The sequence below is a fragment of the Haliotis cracherodii genome, unplaced genomic scaffold, assembly GCF_022045235.1.
Source record: "Haliotis cracherodii isolate W230 unplaced genomic scaffold, xgHalCrac1.p SCAF_1, whole genome shotgun sequence".
Classification (NCBI taxonomy): Eukaryota; Metazoa; Mollusca; class Gastropoda; order Lepetellida; family Haliotidae; genus Haliotis; species Haliotis cracherodii.
Window position 1 is genome coordinate 83,192,945 of NW_027266264.1, and position 26,141 is coordinate 83,219,085.

General features: G+C 38.8%; 1 protein-coding gene across 1 annotated transcript in view; it reads left to right on the forward strand.

The window, feature by feature from the left end:
* LOC139447933 (chitin synthase chs-2-like) overlaps positions 1 to 26,141 on the forward strand; it is a 90,827-nt gene that overhangs the window by 55,333 nt on the left and 9,353 nt on the right. The window contains exons 19-27 of the mRNA XM_071229462.1: positions 8,553 to 8,804; positions 11,181 to 11,440; positions 16,034 to 16,081; positions 18,248 to 18,449; positions 19,672 to 19,809; positions 20,460 to 21,682; positions 22,099 to 22,344; positions 24,071 to 24,150; positions 25,675 to 25,777. Of these exons, the coding sequence (XP_071085563.1) occupies positions 8,553 to 8,804; positions 11,181 to 11,440; positions 16,034 to 16,081; positions 18,248 to 18,449; positions 19,672 to 19,809; positions 20,460 to 21,682; positions 22,099 to 22,344; positions 24,071 to 24,150; positions 25,675 to 25,777 (2,552 nt within the window). The remainder of the gene's footprint in view (positions 1 to 8,552; positions 8,805 to 11,180; positions 11,441 to 16,033; positions 16,082 to 18,247; positions 18,450 to 19,671; positions 19,810 to 20,459; positions 21,683 to 22,098; positions 22,345 to 24,070; positions 24,151 to 25,674; positions 25,778 to 26,141) is intronic.

The following is a 26,141-nucleotide window of genomic DNA, read 5'->3' on the forward strand; positions in this document are numbered from 1 at the left end:
ATATCACCTGCTATTACATGATTATACAACCAATACCCTAGTATATCACCTGCTATTACATGACTTTACAACCAATACCCCAGTATATCACCTGCTATTACATGGTTATACAACCAATACCCCAGTTTATGACCTGCTATTACATGATTGTACAACCAATACCCCAAATATATCACCTGCTATTACATGATTATACAACCAATACCCAAGTATATCACCTGCTATTACATGATTTTAGAACCAATACCCCAGTATATCACCTGCTATTACATGATTATACAGCCAATACCCCAGTATATCACCTGCTATTACATGACTTTACAACCAATACCCCAGTATATCACCTGCTATTACATGGTTATACAACCAATACCCCAGTTTATGACCTGCTATTACATGATTGTACAACCAATACCCCAAATATATCACCTGCTATTACATGATTATACAACCAATACCCAAGTATATCACCTGCTATTACATGATTTTAGAACCAATACCCCAGTATATCACCTGCTATTACATGATTATACAGCCAATACCCATGTATATCACCTGCTATTACATGATTTTAGAACCAATACCCCAGTATATCACCTGCTATTACAGAACCAATACCCCAGTATATCACCTGCTATTACATGATTATACAGCCAATACCCCAGTATATCACCTGCTATTACATGATTTGAGAACCAATACCCCAGTATATCACCTGCTATTACATGATTATATAGCCAATACCCCAGTATATCACCTGCTATTACATGATTTTAGAACCAATACCCCAGTATATCACCTGCTATTACAGAACCAATACCCCAGTATATCACCTGCTATTACATGATTATACAGCCAATACCCAAATATATCACCTGCTATTACATGATTATACAGCCAATACCCCAGTATATCACCTGCTATTACATGATTATACAGCCAATACCCCAGTATATCACCTGCTATTACATGATTGTACAACCAATACCCCAGTATATCACCATCTATTACATGATTATACAGCCAATACCCCAGTATATCACCTGCTATTACATGATTTTAGAACCAATACCCCAGTATATCACCTGCTATTACATGATTATACAGCCAATACCCCAGTATATCACCTGCTATTACATGATTTTAGAACCAATACCCCAGTATATCACCTGCTATTACATGATTATACAGCCAATACCCATGTATATCACCTGCTATTACATGATTATACAGCCAATACCCCAGTATATCACCTGCTATTACATGATTATACAGCCAATACCCCAGTATATCACCTGCTATTACATGATTATACAGCCAATACCCCAGTATATCACCTGCTATTACATGATTATACAGCCAATACCCCAGTATATCACCTGCTATTACATGATTATACAGCCAATACCCCAGTATATCGCCTGCTATTACATGATTATACAGCCAATACCCCAGTATATCACCTGCTATTACATGATTATACAGCCAATACCCCAGTATATCACCTGCTATTACATGATTATACAGCCAATACCCCAGTATATCACCTGCTATTACATGATTATACAGCCAATACCCCAGTATATCACCTGCTATTACATGATTATACAGCCAATACCCCAGTATATCGCCTGCTATTACATGATTATACAGCCAATACCCATGTATATCACCTGCTATTACATGATTATACAGCCAATACCCCAGTATATCACCTGCTATTACATGATTATACAGCCAATACCCCAGTATATCACCTGCTATTACATGATTATACAGCCAATACCCCAGTATATCACCTGCTATTACATGATTATACAGCCAATACCCCAGTATATCGCCTGCTATTACATGATTATACAGCCAATACCCCAGTATATCACCTGCTATTACATGATTATACAGCCAATACCCCAGTATATCACCTGCTATTTATGATTTTACAACCAATACCTCACAACTACATGTACAAACCAATACCTCACTATACCACCTGCCAGTACATGTACAAACCAATACCTCACTATACCACCAGCCAGTACATGTACAAACCAATACCTCACTACACCACCTGCACGTACATGTACAAACCAATACCTCACTATACCACCAGCCAGTACATGTACAAACCAATACCTCACTATACCACCTGCACGTACATGTACAAACCAATACCTCACTATACCACCAGCCAGTACATGTACAAACCAATACCTCACTATACCACCTGCAAGTACATGTACAAACCAATACCTCACTATACCACCTGCAAGTACATGTACAAACCAATACCTCACTATACCACCAGCCAGTACATGTACAACCAATACCTCACAAAACCACACAACACTACATGTAGAAACCAATACCTCACTATACCACCTGCCAGTACACGTACAGCCAATACCTCACTATACCACCTGCTAGTATATGTACAACAAATACCTCACTATACCACCAGCCAGTACATGTACAACCAATACCTCACAAAACCACACAACACTACATGTAGAAACCAATACCTCACTATACCACCTGCCAGTACACGTACAGCCAATACCTCACTATACCACCTGTTAGTACATGTACAACCAATACCTCACTATACCACCTGCCAGTACACGTACAACCAATACCTCACTATACCACCTGCTACTAAATGTACAACAAATACCCCTACAACCTGATACTGCAACTACGACAACAACCAAAACCGTTTCTCCTGCATTGTGCGTTATGTTCCGTAGAATGGATGAGTATATATTTAACGACAAATCAGACGTTTTGTTTACCAAAAAGTGATTATAACCCACGAACTGTCTCTCTCCAATGATATTTTTGGGATTGCACTTTCCTAGTAAAGTACAGATTCTAGTACTTTTGGGGGGGTTGAGTTCTGTCCGGGATTCTAACGCAAACCGCCAGAGTGAGGTTCCTAATTGCCAGCACACTAAGTCAGCGATCTAACCGACTCAGCCACCGAGGCTGCCACATGACGATGATGATGATGATGATGGTGTTGTTGCTTCTCTAGAATTCTTGACTGTGAGAAGACTGTGAACTAAACGTTACTTGCTGGCTAAAATGACGTAATTCCGTGTTCCCATGGTGCTGTGAATCGTGTGTCGGAAGTGGGGGGTGAGAGGTGTGTTTTGCGGGGGGAGGGGGGTGTGTGGTGTGGGGGATGACACGAATCGCGGGATACTTCAAACACGCATCGCCTTGTTCCAATCCTATCCCACAGGTAATTGTTCAGCTTTTTGCTTTCTTTAAAGGTTAATGTGTCACCGGGTATGCATGAATCCCAATTTCTTATACTTTATAATGTAATTTGTTTCGGCTCTTTGAAACTTGTAACACGACACAGAAATGACACACATGTACTCTTACATTTCGTTTCAAATTGATTTTTAAGATTTTCACCTATTCGTCCCTAATCCAACACACTATAAACACGTATAATGTGTTGGATTGTCACATCGATGTGCTATTGATTGATGTGATGGTACATATTAGTCTAGAAGGGTACGGATAAGCTGTTTGTTTGACACATTCCCGAATCGTCTACCCAATCACCACGAACTCTACCGCCACTGTGGTCTAGATACATGTCAGACAATCTTCTCATAGTTCCCACGTGTTTGAAGGTATGTCCTTGAAGACAACTGTACATTTCTCCCGGGAAGGTATTCCCGATACCAGACGAAACAATTAACAATAAATAATCAGCTCTGCTTCAGTGACATACTATGGATTCTGTAGACGTTTCTGTGGCATTTCTCGTTACGTGTGCGAGTAGGTAGGTTTCCGTCACCTTGAGAAGTTAAAACAAATCGCAGGACATAAATTGAATGTCCCCCTTCTTTACATACCCCCTGGTCAGAGTTTGGGGCCTTGGGACGGTGGCCAAAGACAGACTTAACACCTCGGTCAGTGTAATCAACAAGTGTGGGGAACGACAGATATTTCCTGGGTTTTGTCTATAAAGTTTAAGTCTCTAAACAAATCGATTCCATTTGATTTGGCACATTCTTTAGCTTATTTCACACCTTTGGGATGAAGGTTCTGCTTCGTCTGGAACGAAGAGCAAAGCTTTTTTGTGTTCCACTTCTTTTATGTAAAGTCAAAAAGGGAACTAAAAAATGTCCGAATTAGCATCCTAAGAACAAGGGTATTTTTTTCATTTTAGACCTTGGTACCTTTGTAAAGGTTGACTTTCGGGTTTCATTATGACATACAACACAAAATGTTATTGTGTTGCTAAACATTTCTGATCCCATCGGCAGTGCTTGTTATTTTTCGTATTTGCACACAAATTGGTTAACAGGGTATCCAATGTGTACATTGTATGCCAATGCACGTTGTACAAGATTGAAATACCTACCTTTTTAACTTTCAGCTGACTTCGTACAGTGTCAATCCCACGTTTATTTCAAATTTGAAGCTTTTAAAATAGTTTAAGAGCTTGGGACATTTCTAGTATTAGCAGTAGACTGTGGAATGCAGGTAATCAATTCCATGCCAGTGTTTTAATGATTGTCAGGGTGAGTGGGTTCATCTTGTCTCCGGACACTTCCACTCCGAGTAAATTCGCAATAAGCAAGGCTAAACGAGGACCTGTTTTATGAAGTTGATATTATAAACCTTAACCTTTCTTTAATGTTTATTCATCAAATCTTTAATAACGTTTTTAATACCTAAAACATTAATTCCGATTATCATGTTCAATATAGTAAAGTTTGTTTATAACTAGAACTGTTAACTCGTTACTACGTAAAGACGATGCAACTTAATAATCTAGACAGCCTCTTCAATACTACGGCTTCAATACTACTCCATTGTCTCGAACTACTGATAGCTCGATATATAGATGGACCACGGGATGTTGACATGACAGAACCTGTATCGACTCCAGTATGGGTCTAATGCTCCTTTTCGTTCTTTCAGTGTTTTACTGCAGATGTTTTAATGGGTTTGTTCGTTCAGTTACGAATATCATTGCTTGCCTGGATATCACACATGTCGGTTACACGTTTAGACTATGAATATTCATTTGGCATTGTAGCAAATATTTCTCCTGTCACTTGGTTTGATTTTTGACTGCGATACTTTCCGGCCAATGACCATAATTAAATTAAATTATGATTGTAATGATTTCATAAAGTCTTATTTTCAAGTGTATACCTTCTTTGCCCAGCAGTTTATATTGTATATATTCACACAAATAGTCAAGAAATAACGATCTAACATATACCATCTAGATGCATATAGAATAGAATGATTATTTACACGTTTAAATATTATAAATTGACATCTGTAAAAATGACAGATCCCATTTTCTTAATAACCTGCTTAACATCATTATCGACTTTACTTGTTTTTCTAATAATAATTTAAAGTATTCATTTCAGGAGTCACGTGATAAATCCCGTCATTATTTATCCAGATGCCTCCTGAAAGGATCACAATCTCCGAATAGTTAACAAGATATTCTTGTCTCCAAAAAGTCACATGTTAATTCAGCTAGAAATTATGCTCATATTTGAGACCGCTCTACAAACAGGCGTCCTACAAGGAGATAGTTTAGCGGCGTTTCTGAACTTGACTTTGTCTCGTGAAAATCGATGAAAACCTGATATCATTTAATGAATGCGGATAAATAGAAAGTGTGCTTCTCTTGCAATATTTATTGGTAAAATATATCTTCAAAGAGGACTGATCATGATTACAATTAGTTTAATCCCCAATTTCGGGAGGTAACCTATCTTCTTTTAAATTTAATACCATGTTTGAATTCCTTAGGAACACTTATTTTGAGTCACACAATAAACAGAAACGATCCCTCAATGTTACTTCATTCTGAGCGCCTCGTCTAAAAAAATCTATACTTCTTTTTCTGGTGTAACATGCCTGAAGAAGCACTTACATTTACCCTGTTGTCACTGGTGTAACCGCTAAATCCTCTTCAAATACACTCTGAAATAAAAGTCGACATGACAAGAACACAATGTTCTTTCTATTCCCTCTTTTGTCAATATAGACATGCCTCTGTTTTCCCTATATAGTATCTCATGGTTCTACAAATAATGGTTTACATACAGTCAACATGTATGCCCTATGTTGCAAAAAAGTGACAATGCTTCCCATGCATTGATCAACAATTCATGCAATACCTACACCCTGACACGGCCTGAACGACAGCATCGGATACATAACCATATTTATTTTTTAAAGCAAAAAATCGAAACGTGTCTTAAGAAAACTGACATAAAAACTTTGAAAGTCAATGAAAGACAGACTGTCAGATATGCAACAGTGAGTCCTTTGGTAAATAACATCTTAATCAGTAGACTTTTAAAAAAAGGCTAATTGAGATTTTAACAATGGAAACCGCGCTAAGTGCAAAAAGGACCATTGATCGACGCACGTATAGACAGTTCTCTAATTGGCTTAGGGATATTCACTTCTCTGCAGCTAATCTACAAGAAGGATCACGTGCCGCCATGGCTACGCCATTGATGCTTTGAAGTCAAGGTCAATTAAAAAAATCGTTAACTCAAAAGTAAACATGTCTTTCAGAACACATTTCATATCTTAATGTTCAGAACATTTTAGAACTTAATATGAGTAAAACATTTTGAAATCGTTTGTCACTTTAATACTTTCTGTCTTTTGAGATGGGTTGGATTATGAAAGTACATGGTGTGTTGTTAGACTGACGGGCTTATTGCGGGTCAAGGTTACTGACTGCACATGTGGTGCACTTGTCAACACGTTTGTTGCACCTTGGATCGAATCCATTAGTTTTAGCATAAGACTAATTAGCATAGTTTGACAGTGGCCATGAGTCACGTGACTCTAGCTAACATGCTCATCCATAGGATTAAAGAACATGTATGCACTCAGATTACCCAAAGAAAAACTATCTCCCCCATAAAATACAAGCTTGATCAAACGTATTTTAAGGTGTCAGTTATGCAGTCAATCATTGTTATGGCGTAAGCGTTATGAAGTTTGTTATGTGTTTGGACGAGGAGCGATAATACATGCCACACGACTTGTCAGGATACGTTGTGGATTATAGAAGACGCGTCTTCTTGCTATCTACGTTGAAATAACCAATCAGAATCACTTGGACAGGAGACAAGTCATTACTCATTTCATCTCCGATAAATCAAGGCCACCAATGTCTCCTTTCTTGGAGTTGTAGATGACGTTTTCCAGACATCATAAAAAGTCTTTGTTAATTACAAAGAGTGATCGCTTTCAAGGTCACAGTTGTCGGTAATTACAAAGATTGCCTTGAAGGTCTGTGGAATGGGGTTCAGTTGGCCTTTAAATAAAGACAAGCTCCTTTCCTCCTGCCAGAATTCTGGAAATATCAGAGATACCTGTCCCCTCCCTATGGGCCTCCGCAAGTGTACGTTACATTCATTAATGGAGATGCAGTCCCTTACTGGCCGATAGCTCATCTACAACCTTGATGATATTTTCTGGCAGGTTCTGTGGTACAAGACTTAACCTTCAACTTTTGGACTTTGCTAATTGATACTGCTATCAAAGATATAAGCAACTCTCTTTGTATAAACAGAACCATCCCTATGACCTGCCATCATTATAAACAGGGATCGAGGTGTTCCTGCGCATATGGATTGTAATTCGAGGCAACATCTATTGATCAAGATTCTCTGTAAAAATGGGAGGACAACATGTTTGCTTGTTGGAAATATGGCATTGAATTGGTGAAAAACTGACATCTGCAACAGAGAGCCAAGGTTTAAATTGTAAAAAGTGGTGTGTATATACGTGGATACATTGCAGGCAGGATCATTACAATATAGTCCTTCCTTTACCAGGTGGATGGATTTACCACTTGGCTAGCATAACTCGTGTTGTAAGTAATTGAGGGGCTATTTCAATAGTTTGTTACCTTAGTGGACTGTCACACGGTGTGTTGTTCAATAATTGTAAAAAACAACAATGGACACCGAATGTCTTTGAATTGGACAGATAAAGAATGGAAAGAATTTGTTTAGTATTCTTTTTGCAAAGATTTAACTCCTTTTATAATTGCTGCAAATGTATCTGGTGCCAACGTGATTGTCACTTTTTAGGTAGCCCATTGTCCATCTGGATCAAATGTTTGGAGATACGACGTGGTACGGTATTTGATTATGTGATTAATATAAATTAGAGGAAACTGGTGCATATTTCACTCACTGTTGTAAGACAGCAAGGGGCAACGATGGAAGTCCTGCGATAACCATGTGTTTGTGTGGCAAGCCTTGCGTTCATTTTATTAGCATAGTACCTAACTGCAAATTGTTTTAATTATGACACTTTTTTGTTTGTAAGTTTATTTGTAAATTGCAAAAGTGGTGGATACCGAAAGGACACCAACACACATATCACTCTCCCTCTGAGCATCGTATTCTTTTATCAGTTGAACCACCCCACCCAGACTTCTTGGCAGATGCAGCACCAAATCTGCCCCTCCCTCTGCACTCTAGATAATCCACCCCCATCAGCTGCACAGTGCTGTCTCGTTACAGATCTTCCTCAAGCACGGCGACGAGGATCTCCTGAACACTCTTCTGCAGGAACTAGAGAGCAAGGTCGTGCTCATCCAGACCCAAGTCAGAGGATTCCTGGCAAGAAAATTCCATAAGACATTGTTGGCTCTCAGGAAAGAGAGGGCAATCATGGACGACTTCAACTTCGAGTCCACTCAGTTCAAACACAGGGACAATAACAACGAAAACCTCAAGCATAAAATCCACAATATCAACGATGATGATATTGATGTAAGTTACTTTCTTGTGTATTATTTTTCTTTTTTCTGCTCGTCTGTTTGATTATGGCTATGAATATGTTCTTTGTAGGTGATAATATTTAAGTTAGGTACAGTATATAAAATACAGCTTTTAAGCAATTTGAAGTATTCATCTGTGGGACAAGTCTGCATATGTTTATTAATATGCGTGTATATGTCTAGGTATATGTTACTATAGATATTTCTGTTTATATTGCCATTATTATCACAAGTATTTGACGGATATTCATATAATAACGTACGTCTTATAACGTACGTCTTATTTGTGTTATTTTCGATATCAGATCGCAATCATTTATGACAACATATACTCAGTATACTGGTATTGATAGTATATCAATTAACTATAAAAGCATAGTAATCTGTCATGGTGAATTCAGAACAAACCCGTGCTAAAATATTGTCCTGAAAACAATATGGTTGCATGAAATCTGGTTTTACAAATGTTTGGAGTAATAATTCAAGAAACGTTTCAACACCGCCATACTGCTAAGTCTCTTGTCATGTTATCCTCATTTCAAGTTCGCAGTATGATCATAAGTTCAAATACCCGGTCCATGCAAGCACGACGCATCAGTATATTCCCTGATCCCATAATCTAATAAAACAAGCCAATATGTATTGATGCATCTGACTCTGCATCAGATGTCTATTTGTTTTATGTCTCTCGCTTTATATGTTGTTGATAAAGATATGACGAGGCATGCAGGTGTTGACAAAACGCAGTGATTCACGCTGTCATGAAATTTAGCACATCTCTGCCTCCGTCTCTGACTTCTGCCGACTATGCACATACATGCATTGGACGTTAGTCCCATATATGTCACACAGCACCGGACATGCGCGGAATGTCGAGAGTAGGAATGCTGCGTGATCAAACTGCGAATGGCGACATTAAGACCTACCCTAACGGTTTTACTGCCAGAATGTCACCACTGTCTCATCGCGGCCATCATGACAATTCTGTTCTTAATGTTTGCAATATCACTTTACTTGTGAGTAACATGAACAGCGAATATGCCTTTCTGTGGGAGGCTTGGTGGTTTTGGCTCATGCTCTGAGGGTGTGGAGTTGTCGAAGCAACCTTGGCAATCTCTGAAGGATATAGTTGAAAAACGTGTTGTATTGGAGGCCACAGGATACATAATCAATAGATATGTGAAACAAAGATTAAAGAGTCCGATCTTCATCGCTCCAAAAAATATTTTCTTTCGGGTTTTCCGCGAAAGTACAGCTCAAAATAGGCAGTCGCCGTTACGTTTTGCTTAGTTAATCCAGAAAAAAAGCATTTTTTTTTAAACTAAAGAAAAAGACAAGGACGTTTCAGTTTTTAGGTCGAAGATTCATGCAATGGTAATATTTGTTAAGGCTTGACCATGCCTATTTGAGACTCTTTGAGACACAATCTTTCGTATAATTTTCACAGGACAAGAATCGTCATCAATTTAAATAAATATCGGTTAAAGTAAGATAATAAAGGAGGCAGCAGTGCCCCTTGTCCCATTCCTAAGAAATTAAGACTTAGATAAAGTGCCTTTTGGCTTTTGGGATTAGGTATCGATGTAACCCAACGAATACAGAGAGGAGTGATTAAGAGCGAATTTCCAGGCATTTGGGGCTGTTTTTTTCGTGAGAATGTGGTAACTATACTCAGTCTCGGGTTACAAAGACTGGCAACGACATTGTCTGCGCAGCTGCCTACATTGGGCACGTCGTCAGCTGAACAGGGTTGTCTATCAGCGATCGACGGCTAGCTATTTGCAAGTGTTTCTATCTTCCGCTGTCGGCCCAGAACTTGGATTATCTCTCTCACAAAAAGCTCTCTCTCCCGGGACCAATATTTGTTGACAAACAACAAAATCACTAAACAACATTTGCATCGCGCAGCCATTGGTCGTGGCTACCTTCATGCTAGACACTCACTGGGGCTCAAACACTAGGAAAAATGTTCCAGTGCTTAGAACATTCCTTGCGCATGCGCAAGACTGTGTGAGACAAAGAAGGCCCCAGTGTCCTTAGCAAGCGGATTATTGTATTTTTCTGATTTGGGCTTACGTAATATTTACTCGGATGTGCAACACTTTTCGTTGTTCAGTGGTGATGATGCGACGCGGCCATCGGGCAGTGAGATAGGAATACACCCAGTCTATTGAATTACATCGGAACAGGCCTTAACCTTACGATGTACATCTCTGGAACTCTGGTCCCTCTCCTACCATAGCAGTTCTCGCAGCCACTTCTGCCACTCCCGTGACACTTCTCAGAGGATTTTACCACACTGGGTGGGATTATTTCGTAGCAGGAACTAAAGTGGTGGAACTAAAGCAACGTATTCCATTTTCTACAGATTATAAAGAACCTCAATCAGCCTTTATCACCCATCACCAGTAAAGATAGCGAGAAGCATGGTGATCGCATCCCAGTGATGAGTTCCCCAGACAAGTTCGGCCCTTCGGACGTTGGGATCCTTTCCCAGGGCACCGATGATGACACGAGAAGGAGGAGACGGAGGAGAAAGAGGAATAATTCACAAAAGTCTTCAACAACAACATCTGAAAGTACGGCGACAACTAATCTCTCTAGTCAGCCGATTGTGGATGACTGCAAGTAAGTACTTGTTCAAAATATTATCCAAAGGCTATCGGTAATATGGAGGATCATGAAGTTCCCGTCAGCCGAAAACTGAAACATTTGATAAAAGTTAAACTATCTTCAGTTTGAACTCTATAAAATCGGAATCTCGTCACTGATGCATTCTTCCTTTAAAATTGAATGATGTAAATTAAGTTTTACATAAGGGAAGGTAATAATTCAGGGTTTTTCGAAAACAGCTCTTGTTCTTTTCTTTGAAATAATTTTGTTCTGCCCGCAGTTATTTTTCACTGATTGATTTTGGGATACAGTTTCAAATCAATGAGTTTTTCCTAATAAATTGAATTTTAACTTTGTGTATGGTTAATGTGAGATACTACTTCTTCCTTCAAGAACGTTTTTAGAGGTTTATTCGAGAAGGCTTTTTTCATTCTAAAATTCCAGTGTATCCGACATTTTGATTGTCGCCATTGCGGCTTGTATGGTTGACGTCATTTGTGTATTCATGACATCACTGAGCAAAGGATCATGGGGAATATGACATGTTTGCAAACTGTTAGATCATCACTGAACGATCATAAATATTTAATCCAAATATGTGCCATACATGTTGTACGAAACACATTATATATTTGTCATACATGTTGTACATTACACATGATATATGGGAATTTTATGAAAAGACATCAAAAAATGTTTTGTATCATTAGTACAAATAGCCAGTTGCTCTTTCTAATTAAATCCTGAAATAGAGTTTCATCAGAAGAAATGTACGTTGATTGAAGGCCATGGAGATGTTAATGACGCATCATCCGATTCAACCAGGTGTGGGGGATGGGGTAGTTTGCAATTGTAGGAACCCCTTCTTGTGCTTGTTTGGACAGGGATTTTCCTTAACGAGATAAACCCTTGGCTTTTGGTTACTTCAACTCCGTTTCTTGTCGCCTACATGACAGATCGGCCACCAACAGGCGTTTTGTAATTAACTCAATGGGCGGGCGATAGATGCTGAAAGAGCGCGCAATTTTTCAACTGTTCATGAAGTACACCTTTGTAGGTAAAGCTCGTGACAACTGCCAAATTCCACATCAGTTATCGATTTATAGCATCATGACTACTAGTCATGGCGCGTAGAACCAGAGGGGGAGGCAAAGGATGTAGAACCGGATTGCAGGGAAACAACCTGACTGTCCCCATCTTGTGTTGGTTCAATTGATTACTCAGTGACCTTAAACATACTGCCAACCCCCATTTCATTCCTAGCTTCAAACAATTGAAAGTCTTACCTTATGATAAAAAAAGTTTTAAAATTTCTTTCCTTTTTTACATATAAAACGTGAGAAAAGTTTTGTTCTGATCTTGATGGTATTGTATGTTGGCGAGTATGGGATTTCGCCTATAAGGGCAAACATCTTGGTGTTTGGAAATACGCAAATCCCCGAGTACCAACAGGAAGGAATCGATCGAGACATTACACACTAGAGAGGCATCCCGCTGCCCCCTCCCCCTTAACGCTTCCCCCCTACACCATTCCCAGAAGCCTTTGCGATATCCATTACAAAATGGAGGATGTCAACTAGAACGTACTGTTTCATGGATTTATGGAAATACTTACATCTTCTATTGGATTATGAATGTTATTTGAAATGATGATACCATGGCGTCTGACAGGTTAGTGAAATGTTATATCTTGTTTTATCAATTTAAATTTTGCGCGGAGATAACTTTTGCGATTCTTCATATCCCGTGTCACGTCTGTACATGGCGTCCATTTTGAAAAATCTTTTACTGCCGACATTGATGGTGGGAGTCAGGACCTAGTGTTTCGAAGACTACTCAAGTTTAATGAAGTGTCACACTTACATTAGCAGTACCATCCTTTACAATGTGTATTGAACTTGTAAATATAAATTTGCAAACTTTGCCTTAACTAAAGGTAACCTATTAATCAATATTTCAGTCCGCCATTTTGTACCAATAACGATTCTGAACTTCAGTGAAGAAACAGATATTTCTCAGGATAACTATTTCTTAACAATTTCATGTGTCTACCGTCAAAGATGTTACCATTGTCAGATATGTCGGACGCTGTAGCTTTTTTTTCTATTTCACACATAATTACATATGTAATATGTATATTTGTCTCGTTAACTTAGACCAAACTGATACCAAAATCGCTTTCTTCCAACGTCCGCCTGATTTTGTAGTTAAAACTATCTGGGATTTGAGCAAGTTCAATAATGAACCCAAAGTATTAAGACGTCAAAAGTTTCCTGCGTGAACAAGTTCATTATTTGGTAACATCTAATTTATTTAGATTATGTATGTACTTGCAAACTACGAATACATATTGCAATAATGACACCAAACGTGGATTAACTGGGTGTTTTGGGTCTTAATAGCTGTAAGAAACGAAGAATGTCTGAGAAATCGATACCTCTTAAAACCGAAAGTAGCCTTCAAAAGACAACTTCTAACATTTTACTCCAATTTTAGGAAAGTTTTTTTCTTTTAAAGATATGCGCTTTAAGATGTGCGAATTGTACAATAGGCCCCAAACACCGAGACTTGAGTGTGGGAAAGCAAACAGCAGTGCAAGTGATGATTTGAAAGAATGCCTGTGGTAGCAATGGCGGACTGTCCTAGCTCGCTACAGATTAGCTCCTTTGCACAATAGATACACTGGTAAACACACAGATTAAAACCCGCCAGCGTAGTGGCTGCTACATTACACGTGTGGGCATCACACGCCTGGAGAGGAATAATGAAGACAGTCTCTCAGTAGACACTTTTTGTATTTCAAGAACTTTACTGTCTGAACGTATTCTTAGGTAAACACATGACACAGCACAGTCTTAAGACTCTTCTCTTTAGTTAAATGCGTAGGCCTGACCACGCCCATTTCTAATTTCCCCAGTCAGGCATCCAACTGTGCCTTATAACATTTTATTTTTAAAACAGTTGCTTCAATGCTGAAAATATTTGCATCAGATATTCTAAAGTATCTCTCAAGTCATTTACTATATGCTAGATTTGATTTCATCTATTGAACACTACATCCACCAGGACATTGACCTGATAGTCCTTAGTGAGTACACTGTAATCTGGAGATACGTGCCTTATCCACTGTGATGGAGAATATAGCTATTGTCATATAGTGGTTGAAAAATGTAAATATATGATGTTACTCTAAAGACAGTCATCGATGAATGTTTGTATCTTCGCTGAAATCCTGCTCAATATATAAATTGAGTTAGAGCAATTTTATTCTTAATCTGCAATGGACCGAAATGGTTTCTTTAATTCCATCTGTTGTTCACATTCTGTGTTCTTCTGTTTGAACTGAAAGTACGTTTTGAGGTTACGGTGAAAACTTTTTTCATTTCCTAAGATGGCCGTCCGATTTGTATCTGATGGTGGCTATTTGCTGTGTCCAAGCTATAAGATGCTGTGGCCAGTACTGTGTTTAACCCCACCAGCCCTTGTTGACTCGTCGGCTACCGCAACACCGCGATTAGTTATCGTGATAATAGTTTGAAATTTGCACCTCTTCTGTGGTATTTATTTTAGCGGAACATGCAGTGTTATTTTCCGTGCAAAGTTCAGAGAACAATTTGTGAAGCCTGACTCAATGTGAATTGCCATGCAAGGGAGGAATGCGAATACTGTAACTGTCTATAAAGAGAAGAGCGGCTAAACTGTTCCAAGTTGCTCATACTTGTAAGAAAAGGTTCATTTCAGAATCAGACTTTACCCCCTCGCGATTAGATGTGTGTAATGTTTACTTTTACCTTCCCTTCCGTTGTACTCCGTCTGCATCAAAACGTGAGAGCAGTGGGGGCCTAGTGGTTAAAGTGTTCCCTCGTGACACTGAAGACCTGGGTTCGATTCCTAACGGGGGTGAAATACGAGAAGCCCATTGTTGGTGTCTCCTGCTGTGATATTACTGGAAGAGAGCTAAAAGTAGAATAGTGAGTGAGTGAGTATGGTTTAACGCCGCTTTTAGGAATATTCCAGCAATATCAGGGAGGGGGACACCAGAAATGGGCTTCACACATTTTACCCTTGTCGGGATTCGAACCCGGGTCTTCAGAGCTGCATTGAATCAACATCACTGATTTGCTTGTTTGTTTGTTTGTTTGTTTTGTCTGTTTGTTTGTTTGTTGTTTAACGCCGCACTCAGCAATATTCAAGCTATATGCCGGCGATCTGTAAGTAATCGAGTCTGGACCAGACAATCAAGTCATAAACACTAAGAGCATCGCCATTGGGATCGATGACATGCATCAACCAAGTCAGCGAGCCTGACCACCCGATCCCGTTAGTCACCTTTTACGACAAGCAAAGTGGCCTTTTACGGCAAGCATGGGTAGTTGAAGACCTATTCTACCCCGGATCTTCACGGACAAGAGAGCTTTAGACGGGTCAATCACAACCTCTTTGAGCCATTTTGACGCCCCAGAACACGATGCGTCAAGTAATGAAACGAAACATTTTAAACATTATTTAGTTTGATCGGTGCATTTTATATCTGTTTGCTCAATATACTGATGTTATATGTGTTTATCTGTTTTTGTTTACTCAGTTGTTTGTGTTGTTTGTGCACAGATCCCATCACTTGCCTTTCACGATCAAAGCCTCCTTAAGACAAGAGAGGTATAAGTCAGCACGTGTAGAACCATAGTCTCACCCTAGTAGCAATAACATATATTCGTAGTATATCATATCAGATATATATCTTACCATTCTGTCGCCTTTATATATCTTCTTCTGAGTTTATATCTACAGCTTTCAATATATTCTGCTCATACATACACTTCGACGTATACCGCATCGGGCGATTGAGTAGCCATGTGGTTCAAGCATTCGCTCATCATGCCGAAAACCCGGGTTCGATTCCCCACATAGGCACAATGTGTGAATCCATTTCTGTCCAACATCGTTAGTATTGTCGGAATAATGCTAAAAGCGACGTATAACTATATTCACTCACTCACTGACATCATGTCATTAATTTTTTGTCATCAGTGGACACTTTTTTTAAATTGACCTTTTAAGTTATCTAACCTGAAGTAAAAGCTGATTCTTAGTCCCAGCACTACATACGAATATTGATTGGAAGTCAGACTGTAAATCAACTTGTAAACGTCCTTCCTCAGTACTTGTCATCTTAGTAGAAGTATCAGCTCAAGTCAGTAGCAAGGCGATGCGTTTTCTTAAATTCAAAACGGCAGAGAATACTATCTCAGTCACTAGTGAGTGAGTGAGTTGGGTTTTAAAGCCGCTTTTAACATTATTCCAGTTATATCACGGCGTGTCAGCTTAATGTGGGAGGAAAGCCCTAAGTTATGCAGGTCTTAGACGTTTACCACTTCGGTGAAACCCACGAGCACGAATCTCAGTCACTGCGTCAGTCGTCTCGTATATGGAATATATTGAAGTCCGTTCAAAATGATACGTAATACCGTATTCTTCTAAGTAAATGGATCGTTGTGTATATTCGGTGTCCACTGAGTGTTACACCGTCTTTAAAGTGACACTCCTGTTTCTCAAATACCCCCACCACACTTCCACCACACCAAACCTTCTTGCGTCCCTAGGCAGCTTGGGTTGTATACTTCCCAGGAAGTTGAGAATGATAACCGAAATGCAAACGGATCCACTGATCGGGAAACAAATATAACCGCATTTGAGTAGACACCTGGATACCTGCGGTGTATACATTTATATACGAATAAGTATAAGAATAATGATAAGAATAAGAATAAGAATTCTTTGATGGGTGTCAGCACACGCCTCCGTTGCACCATTAGAACTCTCACGTCGCCAATTTTCCCACACACTTCTTTACTTTTTGTTCCGTACTGCGGAGAAACGGTGATGTAATTAGCTAAGAATGTCTTCTTAATTCCATGCCTAACAATGTCCTACACGCCCTACCCTTGTTGTTATGGCAACTGAGTTCTGTCTCCACCGCCTCCCTGTTTGTTTGGCCCGCTCCTGATCTTAAGGCTTCAATCATTAAATCTTTTAATCCCCTGTTGAGAAATAAGACAGAGGCCAAGTTAGCTTAGGACTTGTGTTGTCTTTAAATACTTCTAAATGAGCCCATTCACCTATCTATGCCAAAGAGAAACTGCATCCCTTACGATAGGGACGCGATATGAAGGCCCCAAGAGCGAGTATTATAAGGTAACGGAGCATTCTTTACTCTAGTCTATCATCATAAGTGTCATCTTAAGGAACTAATAACCATCAAAACACACAAAACGTCTATTATTTCATACATGTTTTTAAGGTGTGGAGACACAACGCCCGTTCATTAAGACACAAACTTAGCCACCCATCTCTATTTCCTTCCTACTATCATATTATGCTATGCCTTTTCTCTGTATAGGAATACATATATTCTCCGGCGCTAACTTTCTCTGCTTGACACCTTTTCTCTCTCTTAGCTCTACTAGTCTGACACTTCCATAGTGTGTATGTCTTCACCACATACAATACCTTATAGTTTCATGTGTGTTTATGTTGATTAACCTTCCTGTTATGTTGAAGAACATCGAAAAATAATGTACTCACACGTTACTCAACATTAATTCCCAGTGCCCTAACATGTTGTTTCCAATATTACCTTAAAATAAAATACTAAATATGTCAATACTATACATACATTAAAAATAATTTGTTACTTTAATTAATTATTGTTTCAAATGGAATTATTTTTACAAGTTAATTCTAGTTGTCTGATATTGTATTGTATTGTTTACGTACAATTTGATGATATTTCAAAGATGTAACAATTTTTGTTTGTGTTTTCAGTTTTCAACCGTGGGATGTCTTTAAGACAGTATCTAGGCGCAGCGAGACAATATATGAAACCACAACAAATTGGTTTGAAGTCGCTGCCAAAACTCTCAAAGTATTTGCGTACCTGTTCATATTCCTGTGTGTCCTGTCCAGTGCTCTGGCCAGCAAGGGTAGTCTACTGTTGATGACCCATGCTATAGGCAACACTAGCAAGGTAGGTGCAACCGGAAACCTAGGTTAGCCCTAAAGTCATCACATCTTGACTTATATCCATTGTATTACATTATGCGCGATACTTCATGTCACGATTGTGAGTGGCGATATAACAATGGTATATCATGTAAGTGACTATGTTAACGATATGAATTGTATTTTATGTCAAGTATATGCGACAATATATTAATATTACGTTATGTAACTGTGTTAACTATATGATACTACTTTCGTATGTAACTATAAATCAAAACTACATCCCGTATGTAACTATGTATCTATATTACATTATGTAAGTGGCTACATATCAATGTTATATCATCAAGTGGCTCTCTATCAATGTTACATTATGTAAGTGACTATATATCAATGTTACATTATGTCAGTGACTATATATCAATGTAACATTAAATAAATATGTTAACTATATATCAATGTCACATTATGTAAGTGACTACATATCAACGTTACATTATGTAAGTGACTACATATCAACGTTACATTATGTAAGTGACTACATACCAATGTTACATTATGTAAGTGACTATATATCAATGTTACATTATGTAAGTGACTATATATCAATGTCATTTTATGTAAGTGACTACATATCAATGTTACGTTATGTAAGAGACAATATATCAATGTAAGTGACTACATATCAATGTTACATTATGTAAGAGACAATATATCAATGTTACATTATGTAAGTGACTATATATCAATGTCATTTTATGTAAGTGACTACATATCAATGTTACATTATGTAAGTGACTATATATCAATGTAACATTAAATAAATATGTTAACTATATATCAATGTCACATTATGCAAGTGACTACATATCAATGTTACATTATGTAAGAGACTATATATCAATGTAAGAGACTATATATCAATGTTACATCATGTAAGAGACTATATATCAATGTAAGTGACTACATATCAATGTTACATCATGTAAGAGACTATATATCAATGTAAGTGACTACATATCAATGTTACATCATGTAAGAGACTATATATCAATGTAAGAGACTATATATCAATGTTACATCATGTAAGAGACTATATATCAATGTAAGTGACTACATATCAATGTTACATCATGTAAGAGACTATATATCAATGTAAGAGACTACATATCAATGTTACATCATGTAAGTGACTATATATCATACTTCATGAATTCTCTATGCCTATGCCTATGTGTATGTTCCAGGGCTGGGAGAACCGCGACCGATGGGTCTACACGGTGATAGCAGTAGTCAGTGTACCCTACCTAGTAACCTTCTTCGAATGTCTCTTCAAGTCTATGTTCGGCAATCTTCCCAGACCGTCCATCGGAAATATAGCATGGGTGAGTTTATCCGGGTTGCCTCGTATGAAACATAAAGAAGACAAGATAGATCGCTCTGATTCTTTCACAATTATCTGCACGGAGAAAGGTTTTAGTCAGCGTGTATAATCACGCAACACTCAGAGCTAATCCGCAATGGTTTGATTAAACACGGTTAAAGCGATATATGACACCAGAATCTACGCTGTGCAGGAAGAGCACAAATATAATGATATTATATATATTGTTCTTTAACATTATGAATGCATCTCTTCTTTATGATTTCATAATTCTTGTAAAGGTTAACATGTTCTGTAATTCGTAAAGCTTAAATTTAAAAGAATTGATCAAAAATTATTCTAAATGAGAAAAATTATCAACGTCCCCTCCCAAAACTTAACGAGGTTAAAATAACAGTGGTGATAAATACAAATTCCTTATTGGTTTCACAACTGTATTTAGTATTATACGAATGGACTGATTTTATACTATGCCTGATCATATATCCGGTAATACATTGATATTTTTCCTTTAGAAATGACAGTATTTTAGAATTTCCAAACAAGAACACATGTCATGTTTGATACATGAGTCAATCTCTACTATACTTTCTCGGAAGCTGACAATCGCAAACAATGTTCCGCTTTTTACATTTGTTTCCACATCTTCAGATCTTGTTCATGGAATCCCTCCACTCCTTTGGGCTGAGCCTGCTGCTGTTCCGAGTGTTGCCTTGTCTGGACACAGTCCGATGTCTCCTTCTGATGAACGCCCTCTGCACAATGCCCGCCATCCTCAGACTGTTCGCGACCAAGCGTTCCGAGGACAACCGCCGGAAGGTAACCACCATCATCCTGGACTTCTTGGCCGTGCTCATGCAGCTGTCAGCCTTCGTCATAGTTCTCGCCTCAATGAAGTCTGAATGTGTGAAGGAAACAGAAGTGGAAGATGACGCCCTGGAGCTGAATACACCGACCACCAAATATGAAGCACCAAAAAGTCTGCCCCAGACTGGTGATTCGCCCTGGTCCTCGACCTACGCTCTGTCCGACATGTCCTGGGAGATCCCTCTGGCTCTTCTGCTCCTCTCTACCAACTGGTGGGAGAACTTCGTGGACAAGGACGTCCGGCTTGGATGTCTAGAGATCCCGGTCAAAGACTACAAAGATGCACTCCATCGTGTCCGGGTCAAGTCCTACCTGGTGGCAAGTCTCTGGAAAGTTGGTCTCACCTTTGGTTTCGCCTTCCTCCTCATCCCCAATCTCAGTATGGTCCATATCGCCTTTGGCTCTCTGTTTGAAACGAACGGCGAGGTCATTAAGTCCAACGGCAGCACCGTCACTACCACCATGATGCCGATACAGGCTACAACAGAGCCACCTTTTTCTAATTCTCTAACCGACCAACCAGGTGGACTCTCCAAGGGTGGAAATGAACAAGAACACTTCATGTTACTGGAACACTCCAACTGCTCTTTCCAAAACAAATCCATGGGTTCTCTCAACGAAACCGTCTGCGATAACATATACGTTGACCCTTGGAGTCAATGGTGGACATACATGCCTCTTCTCTTACAAATCGTCTCAACGGGCCTGTGCTACTACTTTGCTCGACTGGCGTGTAAGCTATGCATGCAGAGGTTCTCGTTCGCTATACCACTGAGTCTTGCCACCCCGGTATCCGTAGCTACAATCATTACTGTGTGTTACCTAAAACCCGAGAAGACGGAACTGATCAAAGGCTTCTTGACTTTCGCCTGTACAGGGCATGGTCCGGAGAGAAAATGGTTGATATGGCACCTTGGATTAGGTTTTGGTCTTTGGTGGGCCTCGCAGCTGTGGATCACAAGATATATCTGGACTCCCAAAGCCCCGAGACTGGCATTTACGGAAAGGTAATCAGTCATAATCACATATACATAATAGCAAAACGTGAAATGTTATTCAAACGATTAAAAATTCATCTATTTCTTTACCTGCATGTATTTGTGTGGATATACAATAATGGTAACACTGGGCAATGGTAATAATGGTAACACATGGTAGCAAGTGACTTTGTTCGAAATGTGCCTCTGTTCACCCAGCAGTGAATGGGTACCCGGTAGGATGAGATGGCAATATGGATGTTAACCTTCTAGCGCCTAATAGGCAGCTGAGAATGATCTTGAGTGCACACTGATCTAGTGACCTAGGTTATATTATATAATATTATATTATAACACTCACAAATATGTTTGATTTTTAATCAGGTAATGATATTAAAGATATAAACAAAAGATTCGCTGCTCTAACCCCACATGGTTTTCTGCAGATTGTTCATCCTGCCTATGTACTGTGGCGCCCTCATTGAGCAGTCGCTGCTGCTGAACCGGCGCCGGAACGACAAGGAACGTATCCTGAAGGAGATGGCGTTCAACGACGACGCCTCCATGGACAGCAACTCAACTGACGCCATGCGGAAACAACGTGAACAGATCGTTCCCAAGATCTACGTGTGCGCTACAATGTGGCACGAAACTGAGAACGAAATGACACAGCTCCTCAAATCTTTATTCAGGTAGACATTGCGATCCCAATTACAAGTATAAGAATGTTGCGCATGTTGATTTAATACATAAAACGTCAACGCCAAACAATAACCAGTCTCGATGATCCCATGAAAAAAATCCATTGCGCGCAAAAGGCAAAATAGCCGTGAAAATCATATAAATGGATCACTGACAATCAGTGATGACGCCAGGTGTTCGCCAAACAAGTAAGCATGTCCTCTACCCTACCCAAGATGTACTGGACCTTCTCAGCTTCAGCTTCAGCTTCAATGACCATAAAGGTCAATCAGTTTATTGAAACACAAAAATACCCGTTGGCATGATATTCGCTAAACGGCCAGTATTTGAATTTAACTTGAATCATGGGGATTCGATCAGATTTTGTCATCTCCTTGTTGAATTTGTCATTCTTGTTTCCACTAATCCCAAAGTGGATGTCAACCCGATTTAAAACTTATAAACTTTGGCACACATCAAACCATCACGGTTATGTTATTTCTAGTGTTGGTTTGACATTATCAATGCCAATAATGGCAGATTATCTGCCGCTTTCAGAATCATCCCCTAGCTGCATCAGTAGTGATGAGGTTGTAAGATGTGACGCTGTGTAGGAGATACCGTTATTTATCCCTGACTTACCTGAGACACGTGAGGTGGATCACACGAGTCTCCGCTTTGTATTTCCAAGAATTCCCTTTAACACTTCAGATTATGATGACAGTGTCAGAACGCTGTGTCCCCTTTACAAATAAACTTATTACTCTTGGTGCCAACACAAACATAACATTGCCCCTTGCACTGAAACCCAGAGTTTTGTGTAGACTTCCACAAGCTGGAGACTTCTAAAAAGGTACCCTGACTCCAATCCGTTTGCAAAGGTCATAATTCCAGAGTGAACTAGTCATTTATCTTGATGCTTCATTGGCATTTTGCAGCTACTCAAAGCAGCAGCATTCCTGGTATCAAATCAAACATTTCCCACAGAAACCAATCTGAACAAGAGTGCCAGGTTCAAATTTTGGAGCCAATAACTATACCACTCAAAATACGTTAAGGAACACTGGATTCCTTCGTATTACAAAACTGAAACTGTCGTTAGATGACAAGATAATTATTGTAATAAGAAATAATCGAGTTGTCCTTAACTTCTTTTTGAGTAGTTTAAGTGTTGAATATATTTGTATGTATATAGATAATATATTATACAAATCTGTATTTTATACACTGCCAGATACATCTCTCCTCCGACATCAGTACGCAAATACTTAACAAGAACACAATGGAGGCACATCAATTGTTTATTCTCGCGCTCCTGTTTAATGTTTTTTACACTCTCCGTTTAATACGAGTTCTGTGTGCTGCCTTATTTGTTTCTGTTTCTGAATATGAAATGTTTCCAAAGGACACTTGGGCCACAATAAAATACAGGCGACAAAAACTTTAACTTTAATCATAAAACTCTGCTTCAAAGTCCTTTGTACTATTTTGACTATAACATAAGCCTTTGTTCATGAACCACTATCATGATCAAAATCATGAATTCATACAGTTGTTAATGTAATGTCGCCCCCTGTGTTCTCGTAAATAATAACTTGCTGATTTATGTTTTGTAAACAGCAACTAAGTAGACCACAGTTTTCACTTTGGATTGCATAAGACTTTACATCAGACGTAACTTTGTGTTAATGAGTTTTTCAATGGTCATCATTACCGTGTATGTTGGTCGTGTTTCAGACTTGATATCGACCAGAGTGCTCGCCGTAATGCTCAGGACTACTTCAACGTTCAAGATCCGGATTATTATGAATTTGAAGGTTTGTACAATTCACAAACCCAGTTCGTGTTTCACTGGTATACTTTCTTATGCGTGAATGAGGGCAAGTAATGTTACGCAATAACGATCAATATTCAAACTATTTAACAGTGACTCTTTTAAACTGAGTCTGGGTCATGCCACCGAGTGGGTGATGGCATGAACAGCATTCATGCCGTCAGGGCACGATGACACACAACCTGCCAGGTAACCACGTTTCCTACATTTGGATCTGCTCTAGCAATGGGAATCGGGTCATGGTTACCTATTCTGCTCTGGGGATCCCAGATGTTACTTTGGTATTACCCAGTTGTTGATTAACAGCTAGATTATGTAGATGTTCCTTAATATCAACCTAGAGTAACGTTTCAGTAAACGACACTTAAACTGCAGAGAAAACGAAAGTAGACACCCATGCTTAATAGCAGTTAAACAATGAAACAAACAAGAAAAGGGTTATTTTTATTTGATACGGTATCACAGTTGTGGTTTGGATGTTTAAGTTTGCAGTATTTCGGCGACTGTTTTCATCCTTGTAACGTTATGATAAAGTTTCTCAAATAATTTGTCAATGCCAATTTTTATGTGTGTACTTTCGTATTCCCGGCAGTTATTTGTAGTTTACTGAAACGTTAATTCTTCTTTTTCTATCTTCACAATAGCTAGAATATGAAATTTCAATTTGACATTCCATATTTCTTATGTCGTGTTCGTGGATGTTGCATATCCATACATCATAAATTTCGAAGCGGATACCATTACGCCATGTTATTTCACAATATAAAAACATATTTTTAAATTTGCTTTGTAAGTTGTGCTAATTTTCGAATCGAATCAGTCTATTTCGAGCTGTTGAATTACACCCATGGAGTATGGCTGTGGCAATATTTGGCATTGCCTAATTCTGTGAGGTAACTGACATACTCCCAGACTCTGTAGCATAGATCTCCGCATCCATAGCCTCACATGCCCCGACTTGCTCAGTCAATATGAGTCTAATTGATCACGCACAGTAAGGCATTAACACAACAAGCAAGGATAAAGTAAGATTGTTTTAAAGGGGGATGTATTCTTGAGGCATATATAACCTTAATTATGAACTTTGAAGAATAAAGCAAATATATGATTTCCCACACCGACCTGTTATCATCACAATTTATTGGAAAGATGGTAAAATACTTTTGCTTGTTTGGTAAATATAAAATCCAATGCCAGAGAATAACCAGTCTCGATTATCCACCGAAAGAGATTCCATTGCGTAAAATGCAGAATAACGGTGAAAATTATATGAATGAATCGTGTAAATCAGTGATAACACCTGGTGTCCTGGTTGTGGCCTGATGATGCCTACCAAGATTGGGTTAATATAATGACATGATGACAGTGTCTCCGTATGTCACGGAGTTAATGACAGTGCCCAATATCACAGGGATTGAAAAACAATATTGCAATATGACAAAGAAATAACGACAATTCCTCAGTTTCAAACATGATTATTGACAATATGTCATCATTGATATTTCAGCGCATATCTTTGTTGATGACGCCATGGATTACAACGACAACGATGAGTGGATGCCAAACATGTTCGCCAGACAACTCGTCGACTCCATTGATTGGGCAGCAAGGTAGGTCACGTGGTAGAGTAGCATCAGTAATACATAGAAATAACACGTAACGTATTACATTATATTAGGTTTCACCTACTGGCAGTGAAACCTCGCTAAACCGGATGTCAGTTGTCCGTATTACTAAGGGGCAGTGATTAAGTATCTCCCTATAGCAAAAACTTACATTACTTTTACTTCCGATTTATTATATTACATGTTAACAGAGAGACAATGTTTCTAAACTTTTATTACATTCCGCTATGTTTGGTTATGTAAACGCAATTTTGACCATTGCGGATATGTAATTTATACGCTGAATTAAAGGACAATATATTTAATAGACCAAACCAGTTTTGTTATCAAATAGATTTTACACGCGTAT